General features: G+C 36.6%; 1 protein-coding gene across 1 annotated transcript in view; it reads right to left on the bottom strand.

Moving 5' to 3' along the window:
- Window positions 1–718: 718 nt before the first annotated feature.
- Window positions 719–27,597, bottom strand: part of LOC131064650 (zinc finger CCCH domain-containing protein 64) — a 184,682-nt gene continuing 157,803 nt past the window's right edge. The window contains exons 9-10 of the mRNA XM_059211204.1: window positions 14,529–14,674; window positions 719–1,155 (exon numbers count right to left, since the gene is read on the bottom strand). Coding sequence (XP_059067187.1) covers window positions 1,021–1,155; window positions 14,529–14,674 — 281 coding nt within the window. The 3' untranslated portion in view covers window positions 719–1,020. The remainder of the gene's footprint in view (window positions 1,156–14,528; window positions 14,675–27,597) is intronic.

Raw genomic sequence — 27,597 nt, 5'->3', positions numbered from 1 at the left:
TATATTTCCATTATGTTCTATGCATTTACTTTCTACATTTAATCGTTTACCCGTATGTGGCAAATACTTGAAGCCTTGAGAGAGCCTACTTGTAGACTGGTTTCCAACCGCCCTATGACACGTAATTCCCCATCCTCCTTACGGTTGATGATTAGGAGAAAAGTAAGGAATTGGGGCTTAATTATGTCAACTGTCAAATGTATTATGAATCATTAATTGTTTCTTAATTTAATCTGATTTAAATGCATAGTGATGCTTGTTAATCATTGGGAATTGGCAGCCTCCTAGTTGGGGTCATTACAGTTGCAATGCTAGTGAACAAATGTGATAGTTTGTTGATGGATGGTTGTATCTTGCAGTGCAGGTTTGTCTAAGTTTATTTATCTTTTGTCTTGTCTGTAACCCTTATTTTGGCCATGGTGTTTATGGTTTGGGGAACAGTAGTTGTATTAGTTTTTCTGTTTTTTAGTGTCCTTTCTTTTGTTAGTTTTAGTTGTGCTTCTGGATTGTAATTTAAACGGGATACTTTTATCATTTTGCTAAGTAGTCCTTGTTTATGTGTATTTGGAGGTTAGATGTTTCCTTATGTTCCTGGGTCGTGGCCACAAAAAATAGAACCCCGAGATATATATATATATATATATATGGTTTTGCAAATCACTTATCTTAATATTGATTGCAAATAGATACTTTCATTCATCATCAGCATAAAGCAGAATGACACAAACAGAATAGGGTTTTCATTGTGAAAACTTCCTTTACAATCATGGGATTATTATTAAAGGTCAATTCTTCTAAATAGGAGCAAACAGCAATCATAAAGTGAAAATTTTAAAGACAAAATTAATCAAAAGAAATGCATAACTAAAGTAAAAGTGGCAACCCAGCAGATCTCAAAAGTTCATAATTTTGTTGCGACAATAAATTTCACTAGAAATCTCAGCGAAGGTCAATTCTATGATGACACAGAACTCATAATTGGATAGCTCACAGGATCTTAAAGTAACCAATTATCTGTGGTTATGATGAAATCATTGGATCAAATGATTCAAAACGGTTTTTGAAGTCCTCTGCCATTGATGTTTCCTCTTCCTTACTTAGTTTGCAATTCTTCCAATCACTTCTATCTATTTTCCCTAACAAGTTGGCAAGAACCTGCAATAAGTAAAACATATTAATCCAATAATCAAAGAAGATAACTAAAAGTTCAAAGATCCTAAGCAGAAAAGAAACAGACCAATCTGATTTTTCAATGATTACTGTCCATTCCAGATAAAATACATTATGTCCCCAGCCTTACCTTATGAATAAATAATGTTGATATTATCAAGAATAACAAATAAATGTTAGTTTTCTCCAGGTAGTCATGTTTTCATTTATTATTCAAGAAAGAGGCTAAAAAAAGCAGTGTTGGATGACAATGGAAATATGCTATCAACCTTGTCAGATATTAGAATGGTCAAATGCAATTTCAACAAATGTACAGAATATGTAAAAATCAGAAACAAGGATAGAGAAGACATGGATATATGTATAAAATTACATTGAAAATTACTATAGGAAGACAACTGTTAGGCTGAAAACTGTGGTGGTACATGAGGTAGAAAGAGTACCTTGTGGAGATTAAAGAGAGAATGAGGATTTGAAATCTCCTCTGCAGATTGTGCCAGAAGAAGTTGGCAACCTAGCAAAGTGATCAGAAGAAGTTGGCATACCCCAATTAAATAATATATATTTTTTATAACTGATTCTATCCTCATCCAACAATAATAACCTTTCAGTTTTAGGCTATTCATTTCAACTCGTAATGAGGTCATGGATGTGGTGATCTTTCAACTTTTTTGAAAATGTATAAATGGAGTCAACTCAAAGCCAATAAACAGAGTTGGAGGCATACAACTCTTTGGACAACTTTGTCAAACTGTGGCATACATCTTGTTTGATGAGTTTGCCAAATTGTATTATCTCTTCTAATAGAGATTGAGACATACATCTCTCTCAACAAGTTTGCCGAATTTTGCATACATCTCATCAAATGAATTTGCCAAATTGTATAAGCTTTCCTAAACAGAAATTGAGACATCTCTCCCACGAGTCTGCCCAAATTGTATAGATTATTTATATTCCAAATGTAGTGATGCTTCACATATTATTTGTTGTGTGTTTCACAATACCATCAGCTCTTAGCTAGGTATTGTCCTTTGAATTCACAAAATAATTTGGATTCAGTGATATCAAAGCCAAGTTCATTTTCCAATGGAGATGGCACAATCGATTTCTATGACAAGGGGTCCATGTGTAGCAGCTACTAATCTTTCAGCACCTACATCTATTACTGGTGGTGCAGGCTTTTCTTCAATATCTGCACCTATAACACTCTTTTTGGGGCTTCTACAACTGTAACATCATCTACCCTTTTCAGTGCATTAGCAACACCATCCTCCTTTGCCACCATACCATCTACCTATAGAAAAAAGTGGTCAAGGATAGTGCTTTGTCCAAGCACAATTTTGATGGTATGAATGCAATCAATATCAAACCTCATCAATACTATATAGTCATGACCCTCCTGCATCCAAGCTTCCAATGATGGTTTCTCGACTATTGCATAATCATCTTTCTTGTCTCAATAAGCAATTCAGAAGCATATTTTCTCACAATTTGTAAATATCCTTTTTCCTGCTCTACAAGTTTGAATAGTACAACAAAGCCATATTGAAAGACTACCATGTGGCGATGGTTGCTTTACTCTAAAAAATGAATAGAACACAAAATTGTATCTTCTGTTAGATATTGGGATAAATCAATACAAACACATTCACCTCCTTTAGAGTTTTGGAGTCAGAGTGAAACCTAAAAATAACCTGATATTAGAAATAAACTGATCTAATTTAAAGTCACTAAAGTGATTTTATTACAAATGTAAGTCTTAATACCCTCTCTTTAAGACTTAGAACATTAAAACAGACAAAATTAAAATAAAGCATATCAAACCAAAAACACCCTAAACCATGCATTCGCCATTCTTCAAAAGATTTACTTTGAAAACAGATCATACACTAGGTAGAACTCCATCAAACTGCCTCGAGCCTTCATAATGGTGTAGCTCACAAGCTGAAATCCCAAGTTTCCAAATTACCCCAGGCAACATGGACTCCAAATCTAACTAGGAAACCATCCATTATAAGTTTTGTCTACACTAGCTTTCTATTTGTCTTCAAGAACTAGACTTGTTTAAAATGCATAAAAAGAAACTTTTTCACCATTGTCAACATCTAGAGGATCTTCAACAATGGCTACATTAGCTCCTTTGAGTTTTCCTTTGAGAAAATCATTCATTTGAAGTCTACAATTCCAAGCCACATGCCCATTCTCTTGCAATAATAGCATTTTGGCCCCCTTTTGTCCTTAGTAGATCTTCTATGATTTGAGTATAATGCTACCTCAATTTGAGGAACATCTATTGTATCTTCTACAATAATTCTCTTTTGTTAACTGAGTAAAAATCATATCTTCCAATCTTTTACAAGAAAGTTGACTAAGAATAAAAATGCCATTGCTGAATTTTGAAGACAAAGTTCAATAAAATGGCTTTGGCATCCTCATCATCCACTGTAGCATTGACTTTTGCTAGTTGTCAAAGAAGAGATCTCAAATTATTCATGTGGCTTGACATAGTGACTCCATCAGTCATCTTGAACTTGAAAAGCTAAAGCTTTAAATAAAATTTTGCATTAACCGCTATTGCTCCAAATGGTGTATTTTCAAATTTCCCCAAATTTACTTAGATGGTTTTGCCATATCTATATGATGTAACTCAAAATTGGAGAGGAAAAGACCAATAATGGCTTTGGCATTATCATCTCTGCTCTACCATTCCATTACTTCACTAGCATCTATAGGAAGTTTCTCATTTCAATTTAATATTCTCCGCAGGTTCTTATGCATCAATTGCATCTTGATTTTTACTTTCCAAGTATGGAAATTGAAACCAGAATGTTAATCCATTGGAATTTCCATTTTCAAAAATTATATATGGCCAAATAATGAAACTTAAAAAAATTTAAACCCTAATATCTTCTTCCTGAAATTTTGACAAACCTTAGGATGCTGATCTACATAAAAATGTCACAAAAAATCCTTACCACAATTTTGAATTGGTGAACTACAAATCCTAATACCTTCCATAAACTTTAGCAACTGTGGATGATAAAACCCTAGTTTTTGTGATTGTGAAAACCTTAGTAGCAAGTTGTACCAATCAAACCCTAGTCATTGGTCTGAATTCTAGTCGTGATTTGCCCTAGCCACACCTAAAAATGGCTTGAAGAAGAAACCATCACGTTTTTCTTTAGAAACCCTAGTCGCCATTGCAGAAAATTTATGAAAAGATCAGTGTGAATTTTCTAACTATAAAAATGCTTAGGAAATCTAGCTGCTGTAGGAAAACTTGCTAATAAATAACACCACGGTTTTAAGGTTGAATAATCCACAATTCTGCAGCAAATTCCAATGCATTTTTTCATCAAAAAATTTGCTGCGATTTTCAACAAAAAATGGTTGCAACTTTTGCTAGCAAATCATGCAATTTTCAAAAGTACAAACCTACACGATTTCAAATATCTGCAGCAATTTCTCTATAAACTCTGCCATGACTTTCCCTTAAAATATAAATCTACCCACACAAAAAAAACAAACCTGTGATTTTTCTTGAAACCCTCACAAGCTCTTCCTACGTCACTCCTTGTTCTGATACCATGTTCCTTAAAACAAATAGAACACAAAATTGTATTCTTCTATTAGATATCAGGATAAAGCAATACAAAGACCTTCACCTCCTTTTATAGACTTTTGGAGTTAGAGTGAAACCTAAAAATAACCTAACATTAAGAAAAAATAATCTAATTCGAAGTCATTGAAGTGACTTTATTACAGATGTAAGTCTTAATCAACTCTAACATGCTTCAATATATATTCTTAGATTCTAAGCCATTTATTTGTAGAAGAATACTCGAGCATGTTACCAAATGGGACTCTTAGCACAACATTGTTGTCCCTACGAGGATTGGGAGGAACAATGTCCAACAAAGACTCCATTTGTAAACCTTTCAAATCCATACTCATGCCCAGCAAGTATGCCTTGATTGTAATACAAGTTCCTTGGTTTTTACATTGTGCTTTAAAGTTAGATTCCTTGCATGAATCCACAAGAAGCCACTTCTTTCTCCACATTATCGTCTCATTAACAGGAGTGCTACTGCAAAACCTAATTGATAGTCTCAATATAAATGTCAGGGAGGAGTAATAGAAATCATGTCAATGACTGGATTTTTGTTGAACTGGTGAATTGAATCGATCTTTTTAATAGGGGCTGTTTTATGTGGTGTTGTCAAGGTTTTAATATAGGATGATGAGTTTTAACAAGCATGGTGGAGGAGCTTTCATGTTCAAATCCTGCCACTCTGTTGAAGCTATATTTTAATTATGTATATAGGCACTAAGAATAATACTAGGCTTGTCATGAGCAAGTCATCAAACAAAATAATGAAGAAGATGCCCACCATGGCCAAGCCAGCTCCAAAGCTTTATAACATCCATCCATCTAGCTTTTGTGATCTCGTTAAGGAGCTCATCAGAAAAAAATTTGAATCTGAAATGTTGCAGACAGCACCATCATTGCTACCTCAACGACTAATTTAAATGACCATTTGCAAAAGTTCATGCCACCACCATTGAGCTCAGACACCACCTCTACTTTTCCTTCTTTGGCTTCCCATTAAAGCTCAATTTGTTAATGTCGTTGCTTATGAGCCTGGAGTATAGGGAGCTAGCAGACAACCTTCTTCAATAAGCAAAGGAAGAGAATGTAACAACTGCTCTCTCAACTATAGCATTTCACCACTTCAAACACGAGAGCTCTCGTTAGTTCAATCAACGACTAGGGTTTGCTTGTGTCATCCTTGTAGTGTCTCTACAGTTAGAGTTGTGGGACTTTGATAACAACATTTGGGTTTTCGAGCCCAAGGAACCATAGTTGGAAAACTTGGACTCGTTGCGGACTCGACAGCCCAAAAATTGGACTCGGACTCGGACTCGGCAAAAAAGAAAACCATAGTTTTACAAAAAAAATAAAAAAGAAATTAATGCATTTAGAGAACATAAGAGCCATAATTGAAACATTACACGTCATATAATCTCCAAACACTCAATATTTGAAATTTCATCATTCATACTCATAGTTTCAAACTTTAAAATGTATAACAGCAGCATAAGTTTATAAATGTTGTCAAAATTACATATAATGATATGTCCAAATGTAAAAAACAGCAAACTAAAGAGTACATCTTCCTCTTTCATCTCCTAACATAACTCAATTTTTCAGGCCTTGAACTAGTAGGTGCTGAGGTATCTAAATGTCAAAAATGAGGAAAAGGGAAAAAAAGAACATGTTTTAACTTGACCGGGCGTGCTCAGCAAACAGTGAGAGTCCTTCATCAGGACTCGGGAGTCTCAACATCAGACTTCAGCAAGTCCTCAGAAAAAACTTGGGAGTCTTTGTCTTGGACTCTCCCGGACTCGGCTCATGAGTATGTGGCGAGTCGACTCGGCCCGCCAAGAACTTGCAAGTCTGCAGAGTCTTCCAACTATGCAAGGAACTTTGTTAGTTTTGACCTAGAGACCATTAAGACTAAAAAGTTAAAAACAAAAGAGATTGATTAAAAGAAGAATGAAAATGTGGGACATCTGGAGGCAATAGCATGGTTTGTCAAAAATATTGGCAACAATAAAGACCATATGGCTGATGCAAAAAAGAGCACAAAATGAGCAGATAATGAGCATAATTTCAATCAGGTGCAATGGGGCCCATTGCCTCTCAAGGGTGGAGGAGTGATCAGAAGAAGTTGGGGTAGCAAAATTACATAATATATTTTAATTTTATTACTAGTCATATCCTCATCCATGTGTAATGACCTTCCAATTTTAGGATGTTCATTTCAACTCCTTATGAGGACATGGATGTGGTGACCTTTCAACTTCTTTAAAATGTATAAATGGGCTCAACTAAAAGCCAATGAACAGAGTTGGAGGCATACATCTCTTCAGACAAATTTGTATTAGCTCTTTTGACGAGTTTGCCGAACTGTATTAGCTCTTCTAGTAGAGTTTTAGGCATAAAGCTCTCAACAAATTTGCACAATTATGGTATACATCCCATGATCAGTATGCCAAATTGTATAAGCTTTCCTCAACAGAATTTGAGGCATACATCCCTCCCACAAGTTTGCCCAAATTGTATAGATTTTTTATATTCCAAATAAAATGATGCTTTACATATTATTGGTTGTGTATTTTACAATACCCCAAACTCCCTGCTAGGTTAGTTCTCCGAATTCACAAAATAATTAAGATTACAGAATGAGGATTCAAATCCAGCTGCTGGCTATTTGAATCTATATCTAGTGCTCTCGTTGCCATTTTGTTCCTATTTTTACTTTGATACAGTTAATATAATGGCAAAAGACTTCTTAAGATTGACTCTCACAGAAAATGGAGCTCTCTCTGAAACAATCTATGGACAATCCACACCTAGTAGAGAATAGGTCTGACTGTGTTTAAAAGCAGAGTTTCTGATGTAACTGTTGATATTAATTAGGGAAGGGCGGATTCATATTGCCTTGGGCAACATTGGAATCCGCCCAAAAAAGGGGCTGGCCCCTTTTCCCTCCAACGTGGCCCTAACCCCCACGCTACATCAAATAAACATTCAACGTGCTGTCCTATAGGGCCGACCCTATTAACAAAGGCAGTTAAAAAGGAAATAATTAAAAGATTAATTATTGGAAAAGCCGACCTAGTTAAAGGGGTTCGCTCCATATAAATAAAGATCAAGATTCATTTGTTATTCACTCAAGAAAACACAAGCTCTCCCATCTCATGCGAAAATTCATATGTCTACAATTACATAGTGCGAACTTCAGTCAACTTCAAGCAACAACCTCATTCACCATTTGAAGATGCGAAATTCACCTTAGTGTATTTGGCAACATTCAGGGTATGCACAGCAAGCTGATTGGAGGTTGCACAACAAACTGATTGGAGGTCTACCAGCCACCAATATCTAGCAAAGTACTAATTGAAGGACTGTCAACTTAAGGTCATACACAGCATAATTCTTAGAAGCCTACAATCTGAAGAAGTGAGCAGCAGTATCTATTCTGCATATAACAGCAAGTGAATGTTGAAGGCACCTCCCAGACAGCAACATCTGAATCTGCAAATACAAGAGATAAGTGGTGTAATGATTACATAACTATAATCCATAATCAGATCTAAGGATCTTTTCTGGCTGGGTTTTTCCTCCTAGGAGGTTTTCCCAGGGTAACTATGTCTTGCTCTCAATTTGTTCATTTCTATATTGTCATTTTCTTTCAATTAAACTAACTAATTAGAAACTAAGTCTAAAATTCTAAGTTATATCAATCTGAAAGTGTTAAATCAACATGGTATCAGAGCTATAGGCTAGATCAACTTTAAGATTTCAGAATTTAGTGCTCCTTTATTTCCAGATTGGTGTGTCATTTTCAGGTTAGGTCAATGGGGCTGAAAGTTGAAGATAGGCTTGATGGGAATCTCAATTTTACTGTATGGAAAGTTCGAATCAAGTTGGCTCTAGAGGAAGAAGATCTTCTCCAATTCATAGAAGCAAAAGAGCTAACTGAACCTACGGATGCAGCCGAGCTAAAACAATTCAAAAGGGATGCTATCAAGGCCAGGAAGATTCTCATTGATTCAGTCAAAGACCACCTAGTCACCTCTATTGCCTCATTTACCACTGCAAGGGAAATGTTCAGCCATTTACAAGGTACATATGAAGTTAACAATCTCAGTAGGGCAATTACTTTAAGACAACAACTACTTAATATCAAAATGGCAAAAGAAGATTCTGTTATTTCCTACTTTTTGAGAATTTCAGAACTAAAGAATCAGCTAAGCTTAATTGGCCATAACATGGAAGATAAAGACCTTGTCATGATTGCCCTAAATGGTCTACCTCACTCATGGGAGTCATTTATCCAAACCATAAGTGGCAGGACTGAGTTACCCACCCTTGATCGCCTTAAAAATGATTGTATCCAAGAAGAGTCTCGCCTCATCACAACAGGGCAAACCAAAAGTTCCCATATAGACGATCATCACATGCTTGCAGCTCAATGCAAGAAAGGGGGAAATTGGAAGAAACCTTATCCAAAAAGAAATAAGGAATTCAGACCATTTAGTTTCCAACACCCTTGGAAGAAACCAAGAGATACCTCGCGTGTCCAATGCTTTAGATGTGACAAATTTGGTCACTATGCTAAAGAATGTCAGTATAACCCTAACCAAAGTGAAGCCAACCTAAATGAAGTATCAGAACAAAATGATGATTTTTTATTCATCTCCGCTCTGTCTAGCAGTGTTACTTCAGATAGCAATACTTGGTTGATTGACAGTGGTGCCTCCAAACACATCACAGGCTACTATGATCACCTTTCAAACTTAGTAGAAAAGGATACCAGCCTTCACGTAGTAATTGGTGATGACGCTCGCTATTCGGTAAGAGGTTCTGGCTCTACTTCTCTAAATTTAGATTCTGGTATTTCCTTGCACCTCAGTGATATCTTGTTTGTTCCTGGAATTAAAAGAAACCTAATTTCCATTTCTGCCTTAGAAGATAAAGGTTATCAAATTGCATTTTCTGAGGGAAAAGTTCTTGCATGGCCTAAGAAATCTAGTTTTAAATTTGCTTGTATAATTGGTCATAGATATGATAGTCTTTATAAGCTCTCTACTAACCCTATCCAAGCACTCATTAATGAGGTTCCTGAGTCCTGTGAGTTATGACATAGAAGGCTTGGACACTTGCATTATCAAGCTCTTCCATCCCTTGAAAAGTTAGTCAAAGGTATGCCTAAACTCAGTCAAATCCATGATAACACTTGTAAAGGTTGTGCTATAGGTAAGAATGTTAAAAGTCCATTTCATAAAAGTGAAAATAGAGCTAAAGACAAACTAGAACTTGGTCACTCTGATTTATGTGGTCCTATGTCTATAGCATCTCCTAGTGGATTTCTTTATCATGTAATCTTCATAGATGATTTCTCTAGGAAAACTTGGATCTACTTCTTGAAATCTAAAGAATTTGATGAAGTCTTAAGTAAATTCAAAGAGTTCAAAGCATTAATTGAAAACTGCTCTGGTAAAAGAATTAAATGCTTAAGATCTGCCAATGGAGGTGAGTACACCTCCGGTAGCTTTTATGATTTTTGCGTTGAGTCAGGAATTAAGAGGGAGTTTTGTGTTCCATACAATCCTCAACAAAATGGTGTTGCTAAAAGAAAGAATAGGACTATTGTGGAGGCTGCAAAGGCTATGATTCATGATCAAAACTTACAGACCTCCCTATGGGCAGAGGCCTCCAGAACAACAGTATATATCCAGAATAGATACCCTCACCGTGTTCTAAAGAATGTGACCCCTGAAGAAGCCTTCACAGGATCCAAACCTGACATCAGTCACCTCAGAATCTTTGGAAGTCCTGTTTATGTTCATGTGCCCAAAGAAAAGAGAACCAAGTTGGAACCCTCCGGAAAGAAAGGCATTCTAGTCGATTACAGTGAATCCTCCAAGGCATTCAAGATTTACATCCCAGGTCAAAGGTATGTTGAGGTAAGTAGGGATGTTACATTTGAAGAAGATATTGCTTTTAAGAAATCAAAGGGTTCTTGTGTTATCAATGAAACTAATGACAATCAAAATATGAATGTTGATACTAACCATGAGATTCAGAGGGAGCCTGCTGATCCTCCTCCTCAAGATGATCTTCATGACCCACCAGAGCCCATGAATCCCACTGATATTCCTAGCGACATTGTCGTCACCAAAAAGAGGCCTCTTTGGGTAAGAAACACCATTCAAGAAGCCAAAAGATTTGCAGCCCCCAGTGGCACCTTTCGTGAAACTAAGAGACCTCAGGTTTTCTCCAACTACATTGCATTGATGTGCAATCTCATCGAATCTGAACCTTGCAATGTTGAAGAAGCCTTGAGTCATCATGCCTGGAAGCTTGCTATGGATGAAGAGTATCAGTCAATCATCAAGAATGATGTGTGGGATATTGTGCCCAGACCCAAAGGTAAATCTGTTGTTTCCTCTAAATGGTTATTTAAAATTAAGCATAATGTTGATGGTAGTATTGAAAAATATAAGGCTAGATTTGTAGCTCATGGTTTTTCTCAAAAGGAAGACATAGACTATGAAGAAACATTTGCTCCTGTTGCTAGATATACATCTATTAGAACGATAATAGCTATTGCTGCTGCTAAGGGTTGGAAACTACATCAGATGGATGTTAAGACTGCTTTCCTTAATGGTGTCATTGAGGAAGAAGTCTATATTGAGCAACCTGAGGGTTATGAGATTCAAAATAAATTAACTCATGTGTGCAGGTTGAAGAAAGCTCTGTATGGTCTTAAACAAGGTCCTCGTGCTTGGTATGAAAGAATTGATAAATACTTGTTAAGTCTAGGTTTTTGTAAAAATGATGATGACTCTAACATATACTTTAAGGTAGCCAATGATGAAATGCTAATTCTAGTTCTATATGTGGATGACCTATTCCTTACTGGTAAAGATGAACTTATTATTAGGTGCAAGAAAGAACTAGCTTCAGAATTTGAAATGAAAGATTTAGGTCTAATGCATTATTTTCTAGGTCTTGAAGTATGGCAAAGATCTAACGAAATTTTTCTAAGTCAAGGAAAGTATACTATTGACATTTTGAAAAGATTTAGAATGATGGATTGTAAACCCATGTCTACTCCTATGGAATCTAACTTAAAGAAGTTAAGTGTTTCTGCAGCTAACTCTGGTTTTGCAGATCCATCAGAGTACCGACAGTTGATTGGATCACTGATGTATCTTGTTAACACTAGACCAGACATATGTTTTGTTGTGAATGCTCTTAGCCAGTTTATGAGCATACCCAAACATGTTCATCTTGTTGCGGCCAAGCACATCCTAAGATATTTGCGAGGTACAGTTGGTTTTGGGCTTAAGTATCCACTTAACACTCCAATAACCTTGGAAGGTTATTCAAATGCAGATTGGACTGGAAGCGTCAAGGATAGGAAAAGCACCTCTGGTATTTGTTTTTGCTTGGGATCCGCAGTAATCTCTTGGGCTTGCAAGAAACAATCCTCAGTGGCATTGAGTACTGCTGAAGCTGAGTATATTACAGCAAGTGTAGCTTCTAGAGAAGCAGTGTGGCTTCGCAAGCTTCTTGCAGAGCTGTTTGGTCAGGCTTGGGATCCTACAGTTATTCACTGTGATAACCAGAGTTGTATTAAAATGTCCATCAACCCAGTGTTTCATGATAGGTCAAAACATGTGGAAACCCACTATCATTTCATTTGGGACATGGTGCAAAGAGGTGCTATTCAGCTGAAGTATGTCAGCACTGATGAGCAGGTTGCAGATATTCTTACCAAGCCTCTATCCAAAGTGAAGTTTGCGTACTTCAGGGACAGACTTGGTATTATGGAAAATGAAACCCTAATTGAGAAGGAGTCTCAATCTCAGTGATACGTTGTGTTGTATCAAACCACCCTCTGCGGGCAATGTAAGGTGGTATTGTAAACTTCTCAGGGAGAAGTATAATTATTAACCATCCTCTGCGGGCAATGTAAGATGGTATTGTAAATGTTAAACCACCCTCTGCGAGCAATGTAAGGTGGTATTGTAAACTTCTCAAGGAGAAGTATAATTATTAACCATCCTTTGCGGGCAATGTAAGATGGTATTGTAAATGTTAAACCACCCTCTGCGGGCAATGTAAGGTGGTATTGTAAACTTCTCAGGGAGAAGTGTAATTAGTAACCATCCTCTGCGGGCAATGTAAGATGGTATTAGTGTAATTGATTGACCATCCTCTGCGGGCAATGTAAGATGGTCAAAAAGATCCTCTCCACCCTCTGCGGGTAATGTAAGGTGGATCTAGTCTATGCTTGTGTGCAAGCTAAAAGATTGTATTATGTAATTCCATTCCTTGCTTGTGTATGCAAGATGGAAGATTATAGTTATGTTCTCCTCCCTAATTAAGAGGGAGTGTTGATATTAATTAGGGAAGGGCGGATTCATATTGCCTTGGGCAACATTGGAATCTGCCCAAAAAGGGGCTGGCCCCTTTTCCCTCCAACGTGGCCCTAACCCCCACGCTACATCAAATAAACATTCAACGTGCTGTCCTATAGGGCCGACCCTATTAACAAAGGCAGTTAAAAAGGAAAAAATTAAAAGATTAATTATTGGAAAAGCCGACCTAGTTAAAGGGGTTCGCTCCATATAAATAAAGATCAAGATTCATTTGTTATTCACTCAAGAAAACACAAGCTCTCCCATCTCATGCAAAAATTCATTTGTCTACATAGTGCGAACCTCAGTCAACTTCAAGCAGCAACCTCATTCACCATTTGAAGATGCGAAATTCACCTTAGTGTATTTGGCAACATTCAGGGTATGCACAGCAAGCTGATTGGAGGTTGCACAACAAACTGATTGGAGGTCTACCAGCCACCAATATCCAGCAAAGTACTAATTGAAGGACTGTCAACTTAAGGTCATACACAGCATAATTCTTAGAAGCCTACAATCTGAAGAAGTGAGTAGCAGTATCTATTCTGCATATAACAGCAAGTGAATGTTGAAGGCACCTCCTGGACAGCAACATCTGAATCTGCAAATACAAGAGATGGTGTAATGATTACATAACTATAATCGATAATCAGATCTAAGGATCTTTTCTGGCTGGGTTTTTCCTCCTAGGAGGTTTTCCCAGGGTAACTGTGTCTTGCTCTCAATTTGTTCATTTCTATATTGTCATTTTCTTTCAGTTAAACTAACTAATTAGAAACTAAGTCTAAAATTCTAAGTTATATCAATCTGAAAGTGTTAAATCAACAGTAACTGGCTGTGTTAAGGAGCTACCATATTTTATAGTCTTCAGTGTACATTAATGAAACTGTTTCTGAATTCTGAATCAATAAAAGACAGATACAAGGTTTCTAATCCAACAGTTTCTGAAGGCACCAAAGGCTAACCGAAAGGCATAAATGTCTTAGGCTAAAGCTACAAAGACAATGTAGACCACCTCCAATGATTTTATTGAGGTCAAGTTTCAATAGATTTCACAAATCAGCAGCAGTAACCTATTTTCATCAACTATCACATATTTAATATGAAAACACAGCTGGAATCCATATAAATTAATCCCAGATTAACGAAACAGCACCATTTAGAATTTTCTGTTTTTTTTCTAAGGTAAATCAGCAGAAGCAATGAGTGATACTGTGTAATGTGGGAAACATTACATCAACCTCCAGAAATAGCTGTTCAAAAACAGTATGGGCTATAAGTCACTAAGTAGAACAAAACAGTCCACAGTGGCTGTTCAACAATTCTGATGTGAGAACAATTTTGATATTACAACTTACCTCACGCCCAAATTGCATAGGCAGTTTCTCTCCAGACTCAAGCAAATGTGCCAATATGGTTCCTTCTGGAAGCTCCACAAAGAAATAGCCATTCCCACCACGCAGTAACTTCTTTAATGACATTTTGGTATCATCATCATTCTCTCCTGATATGCATGGAACACCACAATCAATTGCTAAGTTTGACAAAGAAAAAAAATAAAGCCATGTGAGATTTAATACAAAGCAAGATGAATTCACTCATTGGGATGTGTATTCACTCCTGATATGCATGGAACACCACACAGTGAATTGCTAGTGTTCAGCAAAAAGAAAAATATAGACAGATGAAATGAAATACAATAAAAGAGAACCACGGTAAGGTTTGCCCTCAAGATAACTGAACATCACAACAAAATGCAAGGTGAATTGGCTCATGCCAATCTGGTATGCATAATGCCACGCTAAAGTAAACTCACTTAAAAAAAACTGAACAATAATGTCACATGGCACACATAATCTTTCAAGTACATACACTAACTTGCCTTATGCATATGAATCACCCAAAGAACATCTCACAAACTAAGTTGGACGACAAATACATCATATTTATTTAGTGATTACAGGAGCTTTTACTATGGGTCATGTGATAAGGAACTTGGCAACTGAATTTTAGAATACTTATAGAAACAACAATATTGTTATACATATTATGGGCAATAGAAAAGATTGACCAAAATAGTTAGGGACTAGTACATAAGTGCTCAAAGAATTTTAATCTTAAGTTATGAGTTCCAGGTTACTGCATTAAACACAATGCTGCCAAAAATGTATAAAAACTGTTATTCTAAGTTGCCAAATTGGAATCAGGTACGGGTGTGATAACCCCTACGGTATCACCTAATGTAAAATTATTTAATAATGTTAACATATGGATTAATTAAATAAGGTTATTGTAAATAGATGATTAATATGATATTAAAAAATAGAGGAAATATATTTAATATGTAATAAAGGAAAGTGGTATTTAATATTTAATATATTTAAAATATATATATAATAAGGAAGTGTTATTTATTATTTAATATATTTAAAATGTATATATAATAAAGAAAGTGCTATTTATTATTTAGTACATTTAAAATATATATACAATAAAGAAAAAGTGTTATTTATTTAATACATTTTAAATAACAAGGTAATACGTAATACCTTGCACATATAATGCGATGGACTTTGACGAGCCCTCCCGCCCACCCCCCCCCTCTATCACCCCTGCACGAAGTGGTGCGAGGGTAATCGCAGCCTATCGCACCCCTTCATGTGGAAGGGGACCCGTGGAGGGGTACAACCCTTCACGTGGTATTAAGGGGAAGACAGCCGCAGTTTGGAAAGGGAAAGGAGAGCAGGAAGTATAGCATAGAGACAAACCACAGAGCAGAACCTCTGCTGCGAACAGTCAGGTAAGGATATAGTATTGTTTAGTTACCAATGAATATATAGTAGTTAATACGTTGCTGCTCATTACTATATATACCAATGGACATAGGTAATTAATACGTTAGTGCTATTTACTTTATTTATTAATGAATATCATTAATTAATATGTTAAGGTTCATTACTATATATATATCGATGAACATAGATAGTTAATATGTACATATTAATGAATACAAGTAATTAATATCTTAATTTACACATTGAGGAATGAATTTACTAATACAGATGTGATGAATGAAATTAATGAAAATGTAATGCATATATGAATGGCTTGGTTGACAAAGTTCATCCAAGAAGAGACGGATCTGGCCGGTCCCCTCTGAGGACTTGGATGATGAGATGCATCATCCAAGGCAAGGAAATGACATATGATCTTCCTTGGATGGCTTGGGTGTAAGAAATTACGCCAAGACAAGAATCAAATTAACATCCGATTTCCTGGATGGCTTGGGTGTAAGTAGTTACATCCAAGACAGGGATCAAATTAATTTTGATTTCCTGGATGGCTTGGGTGTAAGAAATTACACCCAAGACAGGAATCGAATTCACTTTCGATTTCCTGGATGGCTTGGGACCAAGATGGGTTCCAAGAAGGTGAGCTTCACAGCCGCCTAAGGACATACCTCTGTTTGGCATTCATATCCTTTTTGTTAGATAGGAATTGTAATTATTATCACTTAAGTATTTCAATGTTTAATTGCAAGTTGGATTAGTAATATATATTTACATATTTGTTGTATTCTAACAATCTGTTTTGCAGGACAATAATCCCTAACTAGTGGGGACATTACAACGGGTATGGGCTAAGTCACCGCATTCGAATTTGAATTCGAGTTCAGCAACCATAAAATTTGGATGTAATTTGACAAAGCGAAAAATTCGAAAAAAAAATTCACCATTAAATTCACCCTATATAATTATTATTTTTAAATATATGTAATATATCTAATATAATATCAAAATAGTTTAAGATTGAAAAATAGATTTGAAAGCATTATAAATAGATTAAAAATAAATTAAAATTATAATAAATTAAATATACTAAATATTAAATTTTTAATGAAAATTTAATATAAATTAAAATTATAAAACAACTACCCGTTCATGGGTTTCCAAGGGTTAATCCTGTTTGTAAGAACCATGGAAACAAGGAGGAAATTTGGTCAAAACCCGAACAAGGATGGGTTAAGAACTTAAGATCAACTTTGACGGGGCTTTTAGGGGTAACCCGAGTACTTATGGAGCAGGATGTGTGGCTTGCGATGATGAAGGAAAGGTTCTTTTTAAAGGAGCAAAAAGGCTGCAAGACGGAACTAATAATGATACAAAGGTGCAAGCGGCTCTGTTAGCAACTGATTTGGCAGTAAACATGAAGGTTTCGAAAGTCCATTTAGAGGGAGATTCTCAAGTTGTGGTTAACGCAATCATGAAAGGAGTAACTCCGAGTTGGAGATTAAATAAGTTTATCACATTAATCTGCTCAAAATAAAAAACTTTTCAAGATTTTTGCATCTCTCATATAAGGAGAAGTGGAAATGTCAATGCTAATGGGTTGTCCAATGTGGCATGTGATCTAGCTAAGGGAGAGGTGAGGTGGTGGGATCGAAATGACAGTACCATTCAATGGAGTTAAGACAATCTGCTAAGTACAGTACTGTTGTGACGTATTCACACATCGCCCCATTACAAATGGGGACCCCTACTTTTTGCCTTCTAGGGTTTGTTTTCTAGGTCTTTTAGGTTCTTGTCTATTAGCCTTTGCATTTTGGGAGTTGCCAGAGGGATCACTAAGATAGCAAGCTCTGCTTGAGCTTGGGTGAGTCAGTGGATGCTCCAGGTCAAGGTTTCTTTTAAGGCCTTCCTTAGGTCAAGTTTTGCTTTTGTGTCTGGTCTGAGTTCGAGGAAGTCAGTGAAGTTTTGTGAGTGAGTATCATCTTTTGAGGGTTTGAGATTGGTCCAATTGGTAAAAGATGAAGTCTTGGGCATTGATTGATGAGTAGCTAACCTATTTATCCTTTGGGGACACCTTGGACAAATCTGGACTTGGAGATTTGATGAAAAGGTCAATATTTGAGCCTAGTGGAGAAATTTCGCTCCTAACCCTTCCAAAGGGTCCAGAGCGAAATCCTTGGAAAAAACCTAAATTGTCATCAAAAACATTGAAATGATATCACCTTGAAGGCGAATCAACTTGAAAAGATGAAGGAACGATCTAACAACCAAGTCAAATGTTGATGATTTATAGCTTCAGTCGGATAAAATTAAATGTTAAATTGGCCTTAAGGCCTTCAACATTTTATAATATATATTATTATGTTATTTATTATTATTATTGTTAAATTGATTAGATAATAATAATTATTACTATATTTAAATTAATAACATTATTATGTAACTAAGTAAATATAACATAAATACACACAATAGATTGTGCAAAAGAATTTTGTGTTAGATCAAATCTAACTGAACTAGAAACGAAGACAGCATGCTGTGGGTGCATATAATTTGCAGATCAAATATAGGATACATATAAGATCGAATTGATATATATAGGGCAGACCGATGCCTGGGCTGCATTCAACATGGTATCAGAGCCAGGTTTCCTTCTATAAGCCTAACCGCTTGAAGGAAGATCCGATTAAAGATCAGATTGATATCTCCTTGAAAGTTTGTATTTTAAAATAACGAATGGAATCAGATTCGAAGACAGACTTGAAGGTGCCTCAAACTATGATTCATGGAAACTACGAATGATGTTGGTACTAAGGAAGAATGAGTTAAAAACAATAATAGAGAATCCTTCTAAACCTGATGGAAAAGACGAACAGAGTCAGTGGGAAAAGAACAATATTAAAGCAATGGAGTTATTAGTAGATGGAGTAAAGAGTCATCTACTACCTATCATTACAAGGTTAGATTTTGCATATGACATGTTCAAAGCCTTGAGAGACATGTTTGAGATTAACAACACGAGCAGAATCCTCACACTTAAAAATCAACTTTCTAATATTAAAATGAGTAAAGAAGAGACTATCACTTCATATTTTATGAGGATAACAGAATTAAGGAACCAACTCTCATCAATTGGTCACATTTATGATAATAAGGAGCCAACTATGATAACTCTAAATGGGCTCCCTATCTCATGGGAAAACTTTAGACAAGGAGTTAGTGTCGATCCAAAGTTCCCAAATTTGATAGACTAAAGCTGACTGCATTCAAGAAGAGTGTAACCTAATATCAAGAGGAATCACGAAACCCATTGATGAAGATGTTCAAGTTCTAGTCTCTAGTTTGAAAAGGAAAAAGGACAAAAAGACATATGGTAATAGATCATTCAAGAAGTCTAGAAACTTCTCTAAAGTACAATGTTTCATATGTGACGAATATGGCCACATTGCAAGAACTTGTCCTCTTAAACTTAAACTACAAGCTTCCCTTGCTGAAGTCAGAAATTCAGACATATATTCAGAAAAATATGTTCTCTAGAAGAAACTCAAGATACCTTGTGATTGAGAGGGAGCTTACTAATAAAGATTGAGCACTTCTCAGGTAAAATTGTAAATATTGATTATTATTATTAATACTAATAATTATTTTATGGGCCCTGTGTAAATCATAAGGAAGTGACGACTTCCAAATGATTTCCACTTGTATTTTTTGAAGTTATTGGAAGGTGACGATCTTACAATAACTCAAGATTGTGGATAGAATCGCCGACTGAGGCAATCCACATGAGTTCATGGATAGAACTGCCGACTGAGACAATCCACGTAAGAGCTTGTGGATAGAATCGCCGACTGAGGCAATCCACGTGAGAGCTCATGGATAGAATCGCCGACTAAGGCAATCCACACAAGAGCTTGTGGATAGAATCGCCAACAGAGGCAATCCACACAAAAGCTTATGGATAGAATCGCCGACAGAGGCAATCCACTCAAGAGTTTGTGAATAGAATCGCCGACAGAGGCAATTCACATCTTGAAACTATGGTCCCAAGATAAGCATCATACGATTTATGAATATTGTTCCCAATTTCTTTTATCCTCCCTAGCTAAGAGGGAGTGTTGATGATTTATAGCTTCAGTCGGATAAAATTAAATGTTAAATTGGCCTTAAGGCCTTCAACATTTAATAATATATATCATTATGTTATTTATTATTATTATTGTTAAATTGATTAGATAATAATAATTATTACTATATTTAAATTAATAACATTATTATGTAACTAAGTAAATATAACATAAATACACACACTAGATCTTGCAAAAGAATTTTGTGTCAGATCAAATCTAACTGAGCTAGAAACGAAGACAACATACTGTGGGTGCATATAATCTGCAGATCAAATATAGGATACATATAAGATCGAATTGATATATATAGGGCAGACCGATGTCTGGGCTGCATTCAACATTAAAGGGCAAAGTTGAGGAAAAAATGAGAAATTCTAGCCCAATCTATGAATTTCGTTCCTGACCCTTCCAAAGGGTCCAGAGCGAAATTCTAGGATAGGTCTTGTCCTTCCAAGGGTACTTGGGCAAAATGGTTAAAATGTCTTTATAATCCAAAATTTTGAGCCAGGAACTCCTCAAGGTGGTTTGTTAGAGGTAGGAGCAATGTGATTGAGGTGGAAGTTTGGATGTTTGAGTGGTCTCTAAGGTAAAATCTCAAATTTCACTCTTGACCCTTCCAAAGGGTCCAGAGCGAAATTTCACAAAGGACCTAAGATTTCACCTAAGTTAAAGAGTGGTTGAGCGAATTTGCAAGGATATGGAAGGATGTGCATCAAAAGGTTGAGTCTAAGGCAAAGTCAAGTCAAATTCAAGGAAAATTAAGCCTAGAATAGGAATTTCGCTCCTGACCCTTCCAAAGGGTCCAAAGCGAATTCCTCTATAAGACACTCTACCTTGCCCAAAACTATGAACCAATCCATGTCCCAGGTATTATTGAAGGCAATTCACTTGTTTGGATGAAGAAATGTGGGAGTTGAAGTCAAAATTGGAGCCTAAGGGTGAATTTCGCTCTTGACCCTTCCAAAGGGTCCAAAGCGAAATTCTTGTAAGACCCTATTTCTTCACAAAATCTTGAACTAAATGCCAATTCAAGGAGCAAATTCACTTGATCATGATAGGAGGAGGCTTGAGAAGTTATGTCCAAAGAATGGAAAGGAGAAAGGAAGTGAGAAATGAGCCTAAAATGAAAATTTTGCTCCTGACCCTTCCAAAGGGTCCAGAGCGAAATTCACATATCCTCTACGTTGCTACTTGTTATGGCCAAGTTCTTGACTTCTAAGGCATGGATGGAAGGACTTTGATGTGTTCTAGCCTTTGAAAGGTGGATTGAGGCGATGGAATAGTGAAAATCAACCCAAAATAGGAATTTCGGTTCTGACCCTTCCAAAGGGTCCAGAGCGAAATCCTAAATTTGACACTCTATTTTGCCTAAGACATTGAAAAGTGAGGATTTTGAGCTAAGTGGATGGCAAATAGACTTGATTGTGGTGAGGAAAGGTGAGTTTGATCAAGTTTGACGGTGGATTGAAGGGAAGAAGTGTGAAATCAACCTAGAACAAGAATTTCGCTCCTGACCCTTCCAAAGGGTCCAGAGCGAAATTCTCCATAAGCACTATTTTCTTCCTTGTTTTGACCAAAAGCCTTGTTCCTTGGACGTAATGGGGGTAAATTGACATGTTTTTGCCTTTTGAAGTGATAGAAAGTAAAGAAGATAAAGGATTTTGTCCAAGATTATGAATTCCGCTCCTGACCCTTCTAAAGGGTCCAAAGCGAAATTCTTGAAAACACCTATTTTCTCTTTACATGAGGTCCAAACCTTGGTTCCTTTGGCGTGGATGGAAGTGGAGTGATGTAGTCTTGCCTTTTGAGGTACATTGGAGTTGAAGAAATGAAGAATCAAGTCTAAAACTTGAATTTTGCTCCTGACCCTTCCAAAGGGTGCAGAGCGAAATTCTAAATAGGTCATGTCCCTGGCCATGGTTTTGAGCGAATTTCTCCTTTTAGGCCTTTTTGGGACCAAACAAGTGTTGTCTTTGTGTGAGAGGGATCCAAAGGTGAGAGTCAAAGGAAAACAAGGTAGGAAAGGTAGAGCTAAGTGAGGGAAAGCAAGCAAACTATGAATTTCGCTCCCGACCCTTCCAAAGGGTCCAGAGCGAAATTCCCAAAATCACTTAATTTGCTCATGATGGAGGCTAAGATATAGATTCCTAGGCCTTGGTGGAGAGAAGACTAGTGTATGATTGTCTTGGGAAGCAATTTGGAGTAAGGAAATGATGGAATTTAGACCAAATCATGAATTTCGCTCCTGACCCTTCCAAAGGGTGCAGAGCGAAATCCTTTGAAACCCCTATTTTTCACCTTGTTTGAGCTGGGCAAAGGGATAGTTGTGAGATCATGATGGGAGGAGGCTTTAAGGTTAAGTCTAGGATTGTGAAATGTTGAAGGAAATGGTCTAATTGAGCAAAATAGCAAAAATCGCTCCTAACCCTTCCAAAGGCCCCAGAGCGAAATGCTTATAGGGCCTGTCCCTGGGGAGGATCCTAAAGCAAATTCCATTTTGATCCCTTTTTGTTAATGATTTGAGGTAAAAAGTGCTATGACCAAGATAAATATATCATGTGTGCTTAATCATCTTTTGGTTTGTTTTGCAGATGGAAGAAGGTCAGGTCAAGACAAGGATGACCTATTCCAATCCCATCATCATCAAGGACACTCCAAATGCATGGAGGAAGACTTCAAGTATTCGAGAAAAGCATTGGGAGATTTCAAGTGTTCAAGGAGTTCTAAGCTATCCTCAAGGATTCCATTCTACCACATGATGACAGAGAAGAATGACCTTACCAACACTTCAAGGCGAGGTATGCTACCGGAGAAAGAAAACTTGACATTAAGGAAGCCTCATCAAGCACATAGAGAATCAAGGAGTGCATCATTCATCGCATCAAGGACGAAGGAGGATCAACTAAATTCAATACAAAGGTACATTTAAGAAGTAGATAGTTTCAGAAGAGTTAATCAAAGTTAAGCTTCTCATCAAATATCAAAAGATCATCACAGAGCATGTACCAGACAAGGTGGCGTCCCAGTCACTGTTCCTCCAATCAGATAGGTCCACCTCAGCATGTCTAGATTCAATGTACCTGACTCGCCAGTGATGGCACAAACTTCGAGGCACCTACCCTTGTTTCTATTGGTTGTCAAAATTAAATGTAATTATTTCATTGGCTAAAGGAATTTGTTGTAACAAACCCTAATTAGGGTTTCTATCTTGTAATCCTAGCCATTGATTCTAAGTCAATCATAGCCATCAATTTGTAAAGGGCTCTCTATATAAAGCCCTAGCTCTTCATTTGTAAAGGTTAATAGTTAGGAATTAGCTAAAAGAGAGTTAGTGAATAGTCAGCAAATAGAATAGCAATTAGAGTAGATTAGGAGGACAAGGCAAGAAATTGTTGCCCTTGATTGTAAATAAACTCCATTTTCATTGAAGTCATGGTGAAATGTGTCGTTTCTTTGCAATATGCATGGTCTCTTGTTGAATCTTCGTATTAGATGGTAAATAATTAGATTGAATGGAGAAAATTGTTGAATGCACTCGTGTGGAATCCGCCTAATCCAAACCACTTGCTGACTGTAAGTGTGCCTTGTGTGGTCAACTGGCATAGAATGAACTTAATTTCGAGTCATTACACGTCTATTGTTCATGCATTATCTTGAATGGTGATCAGTGTTTGATGGTGTATGATTTGAATCCGTTTGAAGCATCCCTTAGAAGATCGCACTGAGTTGGTGTCGGGTTGTTCAATCTCATGGTGAGACCCAGCCCAGTAGGACTCCATCTAGTCATTCACCCATCTGCTCGCATTCTAGGTCTTAGAGTAGACTTTCTGAGCCTTTCATCTTTTGATATTTCTTTATCTTCCAGCCAGTGGATAGGACTTGAGTTCCAGCAAATCAGATGCTCGAGTGTTTGGATGTAAGTCCCCTTGTGATTCCAACAAAATCACATCATACCGCAAGAGCTTATCCACAAGTAGAGAACCTACATACAAGAACCTTGGAGTTGCCTCGATTGATCCTTCGGCGAAATCTTCAGCATTCGGGGAAACTTTGTTCAAGAGAGGATAAGATACCTTGGTATTTTATTCTGTGTTCGCATATGCATGAAAAACACATCAACAAGTACCTTGTCATACTTGAAATGTGCGAAATGTGTTTCTTTTCTCTATGTTCGTGTGCGTAGGCTGGCTTGAGTATTACGGGCACTTAATGCCAAGTTCCTCTGTATTGGTGGCGGGAGTTGGGAGAGCTTCATTTATTGTTAGAATGGGAATTTTCGTTCACTCATTGTGGTAGTCGAGTGATTTTGGTGGTGGTAATAGTGGTCTTTGTGCAGAGTTAGGCGATTTTGTGGGGAGTGCGATATGGAAGCCAATTTCACACTCAAAAGAACTAAAATCATGCTTGCTTTTTGGGGTCCGCTTCCTGCAAAACGGCTGCAAAACGGCTGCAAAACATGTTCATTCCAAAGGATCCCCTGTTATTGAGGGTTGTTCAATTGGTTCTTGGTCAAGAGGTGGCTGTTATCGGACATAGATACAAAACAAGGGTGGACATCTACGCCTTAATTATGGCTTGGGGACTCGAATTTGGTTATTCCTGTGTGGAGGTGAGAAACGTGACGACGACAATAGTGCCAAGAGATTATTTGCTCAATATGGAATCTTTGCTAGAGTGGGCGGTCCTGAGATGGGGCTTTAATGTTTCGGAAGGCATCCCGAAGGAGCATGTTGAGCGTAGAGGCAAGCATTTGCGAATTCCTTTTTTGAGACACTGAGAAGAAGTAAAAGCAAGATTTCGGGATGATGCGAGGAGAGGGTGGGAGGGCCTGATAATGTACATTCAAATCATGGAAATTGAGGAGATTCTTAGGCAGGCGAAGGAGGAAGTTGGGGTGGTGGAGGAGGAGCAAGGGATGCGACTGATAATCAGGCGCCTATCTGCGGAAATGGCCAAGCAGAATATGTCGCGGGCTAACAGACCGACTGGTGAAGTGTTCAAGGTTGGGGGTGCTGCGAGCTCATTGGATGCAGAGGTGGTGAAGAAAGAGAGATAAAAATACTGGAGGCCAGGGTACCTCTTGGTGCCATTTCTTTTTTCTATTAAATTCTTGTTTTGAAAATCTGAACTTTCAGTTAGAACAGTTTGAATAGCATATGCCAATTTTTGTCTGGCATAATGTATATGACATTCTAATACTTGTAGATGTAGGGTAGGGTTTGTGCAGAATACTAGTTTATGGATGTTTTTTTTATGGGTGGTTTGGAGTTTTTTGTGGGTGATTTTTAGGGTGGCTTGAGGGATATAATCCGGTTGAAGATGTACTGTTTAGTTTTATTCAATAAAATAAAAAAATATTACCGATCAAAAAAAAAATTATAAAACAATAAATAAATCTAAATCTATTTAATATTAATAACTAACAGCCTATTAAAATAACATTAATCTTGGTCAAAATAAAAGCTTTTACATTAACATTTTTTAAAGTAAAAAAGAATAATATTTCAACTTTTACCTATGTATGCTTGAGGTTACCAATATTAATGTATGGTAGAAAGAGAATTTCTTAAAATAACATTAATGTATGCTTGGTCGAAAACGCATTCACGAGGTTACATTATTTTTAATTAAAATTTGGTAAGTTCTCTTTTACTACCAAAAACAAAAAATCCAGTGGAGCACTGCGAGCGCGAGGGAGAAGTCTTGGGCTGGGCAGGGACTCACACAGCGGTGGCTGGGCACAAATGATTAATTTTGCCGTGCAATTTTTTCCAAATTTTATTTTTATAGATTCACCAAATTCTGAACTTGAAGCCGGAAATTCGGCGAATGCGGTGACTTAGGGTATGGGTTTGTGGGTATGGTACACCGGTACAGCAAAAATAATTGGGGCTGGGTACATTCTAAGTAGGTCCATTTAAAAATATATACGAATCACAAACATATACATACTTTCAGCCTACTACTATAGATACCACATATAATGCATATATTAAACCAAACTACCATAAATATTACAAATTTGAGATGCAATAAATTAATTCTCTGTCATTTTGTCAAACTTGAATGTCATGATACATATTTGATGTTCATAAAAAAAATGGCTACATGAGCATTTATTTATTTAATAAATAGAAGAGATTAATTTATTTATTTAACTAATTAAATTTTGAAATCCAAAAAGTTAAATAATAAAAATAATAATAAATCAAACAAAACTGAAAAAAGAAAAAAGAAAATGCAAAGAGAACAATGAACTAAAAGATATAAATGTATTTGTAAGGGAATTTAAAAGCCACAAAAAAGAGGGTAAATCAAATGAAATATAAAGTGAATACAAAGAAATGAAACAACATATGACTCAGGACTCTCAGAGTAATGAAAGACAATGCACACAAAGTAATTAAGTGAAAACAAAAGAGAATGGGAGATGAGTATAGTTTATAAAGATTACAGGGTATGATTTCAGATTGAAGCATTAACAAAGTAGGCAGTTAAATTAAATGGTAATTCATAATAACATCTCAGTTTGATCTTTCCAAAGAAATATTATTTTGGATTTTTCCGAGTATTGATAAGGAATTTCAGTGACTTGTTACTGTTAGCTGCAACTTGTTCCCTATTTACTGTTGCCTGTGACTCATTCACTGTTTGTTGTTGACTATGACTCATTCTGTAATGTCCCCAACTTTGGCCTAGAAAACAACAAGCACTTGTGTGATCAAGGGTGGCAACCTTGATGACAATCTTTAAGTAGTTAAGAGTTAGGAAGTAGTAAAATGTGCGTAGTACCAATGTTAGGTTGTAAAATGGTAAAATATTGAGGAGATCATCATATCTCAACAAGATAAAGATTCATGAGAAATTGAATGTTATTCATCCACCAAAGAATAAAGACTTGCAAGCATCCAAGCTCGCATACTGTCATTTTTGCTCTACCATTAATGACATTGATGATCACCTTTCCAGAAGTGATGAGGATCAACATATCGAGCAAGAAGAGCATTAAGTCAATTAATCTCACATGGAGAAGAAGCAAAGCAATGACATGAAGACCATCCATAGTATAATCACAAAGAGGTTATGAACTATCAGCACCTCAGTGTGGATGAGAAGTTTACTCTACCAGTGTCAGGACATCATTGCATATCTATATCGATGGTGACTTACTCATAAGAAACCTCGATAATCATTGTCAAAAGAACAGGTCGATTAAGGCCGGTATGAGATGTGATCAGCAACAGATCAACTGGGGAAGAGTCGGTATTAGATACGAAGGGATCAACTGATCAGATGGTTACTTACGGAACTCAAAACATGAAGATCATCAATCTCTATCAAGGAATAAAGGGCGAATGCAGTTGTAAGGATATTGACTAAGTATATATCAATCACAGTGACTAATATTTGCCATCAGCATGATCATAATTGATCAAATAAACAGCAATTAGCATCGATGATAGACCAATACAAATACCATTGACGGATGTCAACTATTGATTGCAACATCG

The sequence above is a fragment of the Cryptomeria japonica genome, chromosome 9 (genome assembly GCF_030272615.1).
Source record: "Cryptomeria japonica chromosome 9, Sugi_1.0, whole genome shotgun sequence".
NCBI classification, from domain to species: domain Eukaryota; kingdom Viridiplantae; phylum Streptophyta; class Pinopsida; order Cupressales; family Cupressaceae; genus Cryptomeria; species Cryptomeria japonica.
This window is presented reverse-complemented; position numbering and strand designations above follow the sequence as displayed.